An 11025-nucleotide genomic window follows, 5' to 3' on the forward strand; every position below is an offset into this window, starting at 1 on the left:
GGGGGGGGGAAAGGGGTGAATAAAATAATGGAGTATTCGTAAACGTTCACGCAAAAATTCCCTGGATGGCTCCCACAGATTACCATTCAAATATGTTTTACGGTTATCAATAAGGCAAACTTTAGTTACGTAATTCAGTAACGGACCAGAGCATTCCTTTTCTTCTCTAGTTGCTACATTTTACATCATAAAAATACTATGTAAACTAAGAACAGGTTATGCGAAAGGCACCTAATAGCACCGACCTCTAGTACGATCGGATTACAATTCAACCAGCTCGGTTTTTCAATTCTTTTGTCAAATAATTTCAGTAAGGCTGACGTTTTGTAAACTTTCATTCGGGGATAAACTGATTTGTTTAGATAGGTTTTCTCTCTCCCATAGTCCTTCCAGCCGGGCGATTTACTGATGGAGCCACGTGGGAGCTTGAAGAATTCACTACGAGTCATTAACCCAACAAGATACACCCAGTGAACGACACAGAAAAAGGTTTGCAGCTGGGCACAGTTGTTCGAAGGCAGATTAGCGTTAACCCAGGGTTAAAAACTAATCCCGGTTTCTTTATTTCTGCATCCAAAGCCTTTTTGGGATAATTTTCTCTCTCAATTATAATTTTTTTTAACTGCATCTAATCATTAAATTGTAGACAAAAGAAGTTTGACTGAGTTTCTTATAAACCTTTTAGATATGAAATCAAATTTTACAGTTACCCTGGGTTATCTTAACCCAGCTTTGAACAACCAAGCCTGAGAAATAACGAGAGATGTGCCAAGCATGACCATCTGAATATTTTATTACTTATCCCAAGGAGGGTTAACAACTTTGATATGAACAATTCATTTGCATAATACGGTACAAACAAATGATGGCACCTCAAATCTATTATCTTTTCATTAATATGATCATTAACCCCTTCCAAGCCCTACATATCCATTAGCTGCATTGTCTACCATACATTTCCTATAATCTTGGCTCGGAAAATTTGATATACATTCAAACAGTTGCCCACAACTGATATTTTCACCATCTTCTCAACACCTTTATGCTCACAAATGTATCTACAATTTAAAGAGAAATTCCTTTTTGGTCACTACTTGGAGTGAATAGCCTAGGCAGTCTCTTACTTTTCAAAACCAAAAACTTCCATTTCTTGGATGGTAAATGTCTGAGCTCCTGTAAAAAATGTAGTAGCATTCTGACCTACAGGGCATTCATAAGTGTTGTTCAGGTTCACATAGCAGGTGCTGGAATTTGGCGCATGAGGAAAGCGAAGATCAGCTCCACCTCCAAATGTTGGGCCATGACCACCATGACAGTAGATGGCATATCCTTCTCTTCCATCTTTCAAAGCCATCTTTGTTGGTGGCAGGCCACTATGGTTGACAAGACTGAAGAGGAAGGAGGCCGAAGCCTCTCTGTATACTCCTGAAGCTGTTATAAAAAATAAAATAAAATAAAAAAAAAAGTTGTGTTTATAGGAAATCAGTTGCTTCTTGTTCCGTTGAAGAGTGAATAATCTAATATTTCTTTATAACATTAAAGAGACAGGGAACAAAATGGAGTGGAATCAAGAGAAATTGCCTCAAGACTGTTAGTTATTATTAATAAAACCACTAGTCCATCATAATAGTCAACACAAACATTGTTTGACCTTTCTTGCCGAAGGGGATACAAGACCTCAAAGTTCTATAACAAATGAACACCCTCCCCTAAAAAATTAATACAATGACTTGATGGAAATTGGAAAGGGGATGACGTGATATAAATACAAAAAATTTTAAAAGAAAGGTATTGATATAAACCTAGGCTGAAATTTTTCAAGAGTTGGAGGTGTGGGTTCGTAAACAACACAATGATACCCTCACTGTGATTGTATAGATCCTGCAAATGAAACAGAATCAGGAAGGTATATAGGAGACTTGAATGTGATGGAAAAGTAAGGAGGTCAAACATCATATCTTAATTTGTGGCACTGAGGTCCTATGAGTCTGTCAAAAGTTTTAAGGGGGTAAGTTCCTAAAGAAACTGTGGTGCTACATTGGTGGGAGAGTATAACAGGGTAATTTAGTTTTAACAACTGAGTTGATAATGTAAATTGTCCTCCATCAAGATTTTCTAAGCTGATGTAATTTTTTCTCTTCTAGCATTAATTAAGAATTAATTATGCATCAGAATTATTATCATTATAATTATTAATTATCACTATCATTAACATCATCACTATTTTGGTTATAATTATTATGTAGTGAGCTTTTAGCATAATTTTCCTCTGAATGTTAATCCAAGGAATCTAAATAAGCTAAGTTAATGAGATCCCCTTTAACCCCAAAGTGTGCCAAGCATCTAATTTCTCCTTACAATATCACCCCTCAATCATACATTAAGGTCATGAGAACAAAGAAAATGATCACCAGCAAAAGAAGTCCTTGATTGTTAAGCAAGTTCTCTTTTTCAGCACCCAAAGAAATATATAAGGACCATTATAGAGAATATGCATACTGATGTTAGGGTGTAGAGGGTTAGAGAAGAAGGAGATTTCCTTTTAAAATGTGACCCTTAATAGGAGACCATTCTGGGTGTAGCTCATTTAGTTTAACCCTTTCACCCCCACAAGTGATCAAGAAAGAATTTCTCCCTACCTAATCCATGCAATATCAAGCGGAAGTGTGATGAGAATAATGAAAAATACTTTTTAGGGGATTTTTATTAGTTGATCCAATATCACACTGTCCAAAATAACAACATAACAATTACATACAGACAGTAAGGAGAATTACTAATAAAATGTTGTGAGAGAAGGGGTTAAACCAAAATTAATTCTATTTTTTATCAAGAGACATCAGCTAAAAGCAATTTACAATGATATTGTCAAATTTGTGTTTATGCACCTATGAAAGATACCTTCACAGCAAAAACAGTCACCTTTCTACTTTACATGTTCTTTTTTACCACAGGGTTAGTAGAGACCTACCATGAGACTCCCATTGTTGATCTGTATATCCTCCAAATATAAAATTTCCACTCTTGACCACTGTAACTGTTGGTCCCTTGTTATCACAACAGGCATGAAAGTTGGACGCATTCCAGCCATTGCGTGAAGCCCTATACAGCAAGACATAGTCGTTGCTAGCATTTGTCATTGTATCCTTCAACCAGTTGATCAAGGTTTGCCGTTGAACTGATGACAAGATCAACGTGTCCTTAAAAGGTTTTCCTTTAAGCTCATCAATAATTCCCTGAACTTGATAAAATTCTGCTTCGTTAAGCAGCTCCTTGCGAACAATCTTGTCTTCGGGCAAAACAAGCTGCCCACTGCGAAGATAGTTCAGGATGTAACGGAAGTGGGTTCCATCTCGATCAATGAAGTAAGATCCATCCTCACTGGGCTTTGTGTTGAATCTTCCAGAAAACATGGCATGTAACATGGAACCTATGGTTGAAAGGGGAAAAGATTTAACTCTTTTCATTCTAACTCAGTATCCTCATTCTCTACACTCTTCTCTATATATTTCCTTCAGTCCCTCAAGGAGAATTACTATAACAATCAAAGCTTTTTACATTGACAATCATTTCCTTTATTCTCAAGATCTTAATTAACGATTCAGGTAATTACTGTAGGGAGAAATTAAATGCTGGTCACTCTTGGGTCAAAAAGAATGAAAAAAATTAAGAAGGCTTTAATATTTCAGGATGTTTACTGTGTTATGACCAAGCACATACAAACAAACCAAAACAATACAGAGATAAAAATTGCTGCTTTTTAATAAGGTCCATCATTTTAAAAACTTGATGTTTCCCACTACATACAATAACATTCCTGAATAATACTAAAGTTGGAGAAGGAAATTCAATCTTAATTCCTGCCCCACTTTATTGGGATTCAATTCACCTAAATTATGTAGTTATTAATAATTAAAACATAATCACTTATTTATAATTAATAATTCTCTTAAATTATGATTCATTTCTCATGGGGGAAGGGATGGCTTAGAATATGTTTTTTTAAGGGACCTTTTACTAGTCTACAATTAAATAAACTCAACAGAGTGGCAAGACAAGATTTCTGCTTAACCCATAGGTCATTATGCATACAGTACTTGGATGGAAAGATTCAAAGGCACAACAATAACTACATCAGTGTCATTATCCGAGTAACTGCACACACCTACCCCCCTCCCTCTCCCCTAACCAAAGAGGGGTGGGTGTGCAGTTACAGATAGTGGTAACTAAATTTCTTCACGGCCGCACACTTCATTGTACACACAGATCTTGGATGTGGAAAGCAATAGCGAAAATAGCGAAATTCATGGCCTTTGGGACCACGGTTTGTTTTAGAATGGTAAGAGGCTGTGCAAAAAATCTTACCGAGACAGTTTTAATAAAGTCCTTACCTGGATCTCTACTCAGTGTTGCCACACTGGTCGAAAATAGGTGACCACCGACGTTAAGTTGCACCATCGTCGAGAAATGAACGTGTTCCAGCTTCTTTGCGACCTTATCGAGAGATCGCTTTTCCTTGCGTGCTTTTCTCGTCTCGCGCTTCAAGATATCGAAAGCTTCGTTGATGCGTTTGTTCACTTCATCCAAAGCTTCATCGTAGTCAGATAAGTCGTCTTCGGAGTTGTGCGAAGTTAAATCGGACGAAGACATCTTTAGAACAAATGATATGTTTCTAGGAAAGTCACGCACACCAAAGCGAGATTTGCCGGAAGCGGAAGTTGCTCGTGCGTTGTTATGTCCCTCTGATGAGAGCAGCCTGAGGCTTGGTGTTCGGTTGAAGCGTAGAATATCTCGGAGATGCAGAGAGAAGGCTTTCACTGGTCAAATCAGAAATGGACGATGAATGAGTGGATGCAGCCGTGGAAGAACGTAATATAAGTGCCTAGCAGAATGGATTTTCTAACTTCTTACATGTTTCGAGAGACTTTCGTTCATGGCAACCCTCCCATTTAAACGGTGTCGCGCTGGAAATCCGCCACGATTTCATCCTCTTTTCCGCCTATGGGTTGGAATGGGCTGCAGCCGTTTGTTATTTGGACGATTCACTAGTGAAGTAGCAGTATCAGTGAAAATAAACTTTTTTTTTCTTTCGCACCGATATATATGGTTGGTACGTAACGAGACGAGCGCTGAAAAACCCAGGGGCTTCGCCGTCCGCCAAGAAAGCAAAGCAATCCGAATAAAAATTAATGAGACTAAGAGAAAAAAAGGGGAGGAGCCATTTTTTTAAATCTAATAACGGTCCAAACATTTTATCTTTCCATCTGTACAATTTAAGCAACAATCACAAGTTACAGTCGTAAACAATCGGTTTAGTAAACTCAGTGTGGTTCGGGCTTCGGACGTCATTTTGAGTATATTATTGTAGCCTCAATAATGTCGCGTGAATGTGAATCTAAGCAGCGATTGGTTACTGTTTTGTTTTGGCCTGGGTTATCAAACTTGATAACTATCCTGGACTGTTTTTGCTCTCTTCAAAATGAAAAGAATATTACATGAATTGGCCTTGCGACGCCATGAATTGAAACAAAAGAGTGCCGTATAATTCTATCGCTTCACGTGCTTGTAGAGATTGTTCATGTCATCTTAAGATGATGGTCTTAACCATAATAAGAGTGGTCTTTAGTAAAGAAATAAAATATTGAGTTATATAAGCACTTGGGAATTTTTAAGAACACGAGAGAAGTGCGGAGAAGCACGAGCCGAAGGCGAGTGCCTCTCGCACTGCTCGAGGAACAAGTTTATTTCTTTCTTTCATAAAATGTATTGTGAATTGCGCGCACTCGTACCGATGACGTAGGCTGCGTGCATTATATCTAAACAGTGCACTCGTGTGACATAAGGCGCGTGCATTATGGAAATATGACGAACTCGTTCAGACCAATCATAGCGCGCGCATTTCTCTGAACACTTTATAATATCGGATAGTCATACCCTTTTTAGGGACGAAGTAATGTATTTTCCTAATGTTCACGAAAGAAGAGAAAAATAGAACTCGCTTATGTATAATTCTCAAAACCTGATTAAGCAAATTCAATCAAGTGTTTACTTTATACAAGAAATACAACATTTTCTACAAAAGTTTATTTTGATGATTCATGAATCAGTCTCAGTGTGTTACAAATCAAACCCTACATAAATCTCGATTAACTGAACAAGTATTCTCCTTATGAAATTGACTATGAACAAGACAAAATCGCTTCAAAATCTGAGTCGATCAGTGCAGCTACAAAGCTCAAAAACATCTCTTACTTCTGAAATCCAAAAACTTCCATCTCACCGATGGTAAAATTCTGGTTCCCCTGCAGAAAGGTGGCAGCATTCTGCCCAGTAGGACACTGGTACGAGCTATTCAGGCTGACAGAGCAGTTGTTGGAATTTGGCGCGTTGACAATACGAAGGTCGTGGCCACTTCCAAACGTAGGCCCATTTCCATTGTTACAGTAGATTGCATTCCCCTCTTTTCCAGTTATCAGTGGTAGTTTTGAAGGTGGTAAACCATTTAGGTTGACAAGGCTGAACAGGAAAGATTTAGGAGCTTTTTTGTAACTGGGTCCGCTTGCTGAACAAAAACAACAAAAGGTAAGTGAACCAAGCAGTGTTTCCTAAAACCCCGACGCTGATTATTAAAAAAATGTAAAATTATCAAACAGAGAAAGCACGCAGGAAGCGGCTAGAGCACGAAAGAAGTAGGGCTCTATGCTTTGTACTCTAATAAAACTCGCTCTTTCAACCAATGGTAGCGCGCGTTATATCCAGACTTTATAATAAACTGTCTTATGGCCTTTATCACTAACTAGTGTGTTAGCCTAATTAAGCTGCAACAAAACTGACGGATCTATAGTTCGAGCCTGCACATGAAACTCTGATTTATTTCTGCTTTCCCGCTCTTAACAAATGACTAACATCTTCAAAAAACTCACATCTTTTAGTGAGATTTTCTTGAATTGCTGCGTGGATCTTGATTTTAACAACAATTCTGTGCACCGTTCTTGAGAGGTTACATTGTACAACTTCACTGGGAAAAGCGTTTGAAAAACTTTTGTCCTCCTTCACTGTACCCAGTTCCTCAATTTACTGTCTGGACCATACTTAACTGCATACTCCCATACATGGAAAGATGTTTTGTCTACTTCATAAACTGAATACTGTTTGAAGCAACGTCCTTTGTTTAAGAAGAGCAAATTAAGGAGAACGAGGTTAAAAGCGGGGGGAGACTGGTTACAATTTGGAAAAGCAAGGGATTATGGGTCTTCTCGTTCCCGATTTCCTTCACGCGCCTGGAGGTATTCCAAAGCACACAGCTCAGGCCTCATGGAACAGGAAATAAGTCGCTATAAACCTGTAGTTAATAGGGTTGGCAAGAAGTGTTAAAACTTACCGGGTTGGTACCACTGTTCCTCAGTGTATCCTCCAAAGATGTAATTTCCACTCTTTATCACTGTTACTGTTGGCCCCTTTCGGTCGCAACAGTAGTGAAAATTGGAAGCATTCCAGCCATTCCGGGTGGCGCGGTATAACAAAACGTAGTCGTCACTTGCGCTCTCAAGCGTTTCCCTCAACCAGTCAATCAAGATTTGGCGTTGCTCTAAGGAAAGGATCACAGAATCCTGAAAAGGTTGTGCTTTCAGCTCGCTGAGTATCCCTTCGATTTGATAGAATTCTGCCTCGCTCAGTAACTCCTTGCGAACGACTGCATCGTCTGGTAACACGAGTTTTCCGGTGCGCAGATAATTCAGGATATACCGGAAGTGGGTTCCATCTCGATCAATGAAGTAGGTTCCATCCTCGCCGGGTTTTGTGTCAAATCTTCCTGAAAACATGGCGTGTAACATAGAACCTAGAAAAACACGATAAAAAAAACCCTCTCTTAATGCCTCTTTCATCGTAAATTTGAACAAAGCTTCAAGTTTTAGAATATTTCAGGGGTGTTTTATTTATTAGATAATAGAAAAATCTCATTCGATCCGCGAATTATGATCGCTCTGAGTTGTTAATCTTAGATTACCTTCAATTAAAGAAATGGCAGAGAGTGAAATAACACCATCATACTTGTTTCTAAGACTATTTAAAATCAAAAATGACCATAAAGTATATCTTATAACAGAGAACGAAATATTCCTTTGATTAAGGCCGAACCGATGTCATAGAAGCATGCAGGTGATAATTATATTTTGATAACAAGATCTTAGATCAGGCCTCTGATTACATAACAAATGCGTTGGCTAATTCCTAAGTACCTGGATCTTTATTCATGGTTTCCAAACTGGTCGAAAAGAGATGACCACCCACACTGAGCTTCAGCATCGTCGAGAAATGAACGTGTTCCAGTTTCTTTGCAACCTCCTCAAAGGCTTCCTTTTCTTTGCGAACTTTGCTTATCTCGCGCCTCAAAATACTGAACGCATCAGTAATGTGCCTGTTTACTTCGTCTAGAGCTACGTCGTTCCGCAAATCTTCCTTTGAACTGCGAGAGAAAGACATCTCAGACTCTTTCACACCTTTATGCGAGTCACTTTTCTTCGAAACTTTGATGCGGGTAGAAATTATTTCAACGCTCTCCAACGAGACTTAGACAAGTACAAAATGCAAAGAGTTCCAAGAATTAACAAAAGATTCTTTGTCTTCATATTTCGCGGAAATTGCACGAGGTTTTGATTAATTCTCGGTATTTCGATTTCTCAGAAACAACTGGACATTTAGTCTACGTGTAGTATTACCCTCCCCCCCCCCCCAAGGTAAAATGGAAGCGAGAGAAGGTCTACGCAAACCCGTCACTAATAGTGTTATGCATAATTATATAACTTGATGATGTTTTTTGCGAAGTGCCATGTGTTAGCGCGAAAGTTTATCGAGATAAACAACAACATTGTAGCGAATTCAACTTATATTTTTCAGGTAAATTTTGCAACCAGCTCCGAGTCTAAATGTATGCTATGCTCCAAGAATATAGAAAAAGATTACGAGTGATTTTTGGCAAGAAGAGGACGATGTTCGATTAGCATCGCGCTTACGAAACTAGATTTAATAGCTTCGCAGCACCGTTCGCAAAGAAGCCTAGCCAATCAAAATTCACGAAAGAATCGGCAAAATGGGTTAAGCAATAAAAAGCCGTTTTATGTTTTCTTGCAAAGGAGCAGAACACGATTAGTGTCAGGTTTGCGTGGACGTTCCCTCGCTTCCTTTTCACCTTGGGGGGGAGGGGAGGGTACGGCCAGAAGTGGCTACTGGATGTTTAGTCATGCGGTGAAACGAAAATTCATAAGTGTTTCATGGTCCACTTCATTTCGCATGCTACTTTATTATACAAGCCTTTGAAGCAGTCACAAGATTTACAAGATTGGTTTGACGCATCCCTAACCGTCCAGAGGTATCGATAAGGTTTACGAAAAAAAGATATTCTGTGAACTTAAAAAAAAAAAAACAAAAATTATTCCCTCCTCAGACCCGGCATCCTGAAGCTTATGTTACGCGCTTGGCCGCCTTTGCAGGTTTTTTTCAAGATCTAGTCATGCAAGATTAGTCATAGGTTAACGACGACAAGCCAAATGAATGATAAGGATGAGTTTCTAAAGAAACTGTGCTGCAGCATCGGTGGGAGAGTATATCAGGGTAATTTAGTATTATCAACCGAGTTGATAACGTAAACTGACTACCGTAAAGAGTTTCAAAGTTAACGTTTCAATCGTTAGCCCTTCGTCAGAGCGATTGGAGGAATCGTGGATTGCTTGTTTTTTTATATGCAGAAAATAAAAGCTACGCTAGTGGTGGGAATAGGGTGTCTTCAAGACAGAACGGTTAAATTAAACTCTGCCTTGGGAAGTGGGGTTAAATTTCTAAAGAAACTGTACCGCGGCGTTGGTGGGGGTACCTTTGCCGAGAAAATTTCTAAAATAAATCAGTGCTCTAAGTAGTAAATTAACATTTCCATGCAGGAGAGACAAGGCTTCTACAAGAAAGCTGTTGCGTTCAAATGAATATCATTTTGTCTGATGAGCACATTTTCTCCTCTCTATGTTTTGATGAAGCTACAAAGTTTAAAACTTTTTTTTCTGGCTGTTTCCGGGATAATCCGCTCTTTTAGCACTTTGTTGTTTTACATGAAGGTAGTAACAGCGACTTTCTAGGAAATCAGAAACTAACAACATTTTCTTTGGCAGAAAAAATCTAAGGTTCTGGCAGTCTTTTTTTGGCTCCTACTTGTGATAGCTGATAGCAGCCTTTTTATTATGTATGACCAAACCCAATTTAGGTTTGACCGATTCCTCTCACTTTATTTAAGTTGAAAATTTCTCACAAGTAAACAACCTAATCATGCTGATAAATTCCCACACTGCGCTGAATCTAGCCCATTACCTCCCTCACCCTCCTCTTCCCCAATGAAAAGAAACATCACTTACGCACCTATTCCATTAGCCTGTTCCAGGCATCCTATTGGTAAAATGAGGCTAAGATGGGAGGGAGGTCTGGATTGTGTCGTTCGTTCTTTACCCGACCCGTTCCAGACCTTCCTCGTTTTTTTCACTCCTCCATTACTATTTCGCCGTTTACCAAAGCACTTTGTTTTACTGACTCAACGCCTGTGTTAAGAGCCTCTTGCGCTTTTATCGTGCTTTTTATATGAAAAACCCGCATTTGATTTATAATGGTAATAGGACTGAGTGGAGTTCAATTGGGTCTGTAATCATACGAGTTATTGACAAAATCGTGGAAGTCCGATATGTTTGTATATCACGAATATAATAACAAATAGAATTGTGCAACACGAAGTCTTGTTACCAATTAATCAAAACTATGACAAAATTTGAAAAAGGAACTGGACATTGGTTATCTGTTTTCATTAAAACAAATAGTTTAACTCGGCTAAATGTGCGACAGCAGCGCGCACATGACGCGTACTGTCCACTAGCACAGGCTTAACGTTAAATTGTCCCAGCACACTGTTCAATTACAAGCATGACACGTACACTATCCTGGTAGTGCTCAAATCGGACTGGTGATAACCAATCATGTTCAAAAGTGTTG

At 38.8% G+C, this 11025-nt stretch overlaps 2 protein-coding genes across 2 annotated transcripts; both read right to left on the bottom strand.

Moving 5' to 3' along the window:
* Window positions 1-775: 775 nt before the first annotated feature.
* Window positions 776-4702, bottom strand: LOC113668913 (uncharacterized). The gene is made up of 3 exons (XM_027184887.2): window positions 4392-4702; window positions 2972-3430; window positions 776-1431 (listed from the first exon to the last, which is right to left on the bottom strand). The coding sequence occupies exons 1-3, from the start codon at window positions 4648-4650 to the stop codon at window positions 1121-1123; spliced, it is 1029 nt and encodes a 342-aa protein (XP_027040688.2). The 5' UTR covers window positions 4651-4702; the 3' UTR covers window positions 776-1120.
* Window positions 4703-6069: 1367 nt separating this feature from the next.
* LOC113668954 (uncharacterized) lies at window positions 6070-8616 on the bottom strand. The gene is made up of 3 exons (XM_027184931.2): window positions 8241-8616; window positions 7382-7840; window positions 6070-6562 (listed from the first exon to the last, which is right to left on the bottom strand). Exons 1-3 carry the CDS (start codon window positions 8482-8484, stop codon window positions 6249-6251), a joined length of 1017 nt encoding a protein of 338 aa, XP_027040732.2. The 5' UTR covers window positions 8485-8616; the 3' UTR covers window positions 6070-6248.
* Window positions 8617-11025: the final 2409 nt, after the last annotated feature.

This window comes from Pocillopora damicornis, chromosome 11, assembly GCF_964200805.1.
Source record: "Pocillopora damicornis chromosome 11, jaPocDami1.2, whole genome shotgun sequence".
In the NCBI taxonomy this organism is placed as follows: Eukaryota; Metazoa; Cnidaria; class Anthozoa; order Scleractinia; family Pocilloporidae; genus Pocillopora; species Pocillopora damicornis.

Excerpts from the sequence above, each read along its gene's own strand:
- LOC113668954 (XM_027184931.2), bottom strand. The coding sequence starts at position 8,484 with ATGTCTTTCTCTCGCAGTTCAAAGGAAGATTTGCGGAACGACGTAGCT. Across the intron at positions 7,841-8,240 it reads AACCATGAATAAAGATCCAG|GTTCTATGTTACACGCCATG; the intron begins GTACTTAGGAAT and ends GTGTTTTTCTAG. Across the intron at positions 6,563-7,381 it reads GGAACAGTGGTACCAACCCG|CAAGCGGACCCAGTTACAAA; the intron begins GTAAGTTTTAAC and ends GTTTTTGTTCAG.
- LOC113668913 (XM_027184887.2), bottom strand. The coding sequence starts at position 4,650 with ATGTCTTCGTCCGATTTAACTTCGCACAACTCCGAAGACGACTTATCT. Across the intron at positions 3,431-4,391 it reads AACACTGAGTAGAGATCCAG|GTTCCATGTTACATGCCATG; the intron begins GTAAGGACTTTA and ends TTTCAACCATAG. Across the intron at positions 1,432-2,971 it reads TCAACAATGGGAGTCTCATG|CTTCAGGAGTATACAGAGAG; the intron begins GTAGGTCTCTAC and ends TTTTTATAACAG.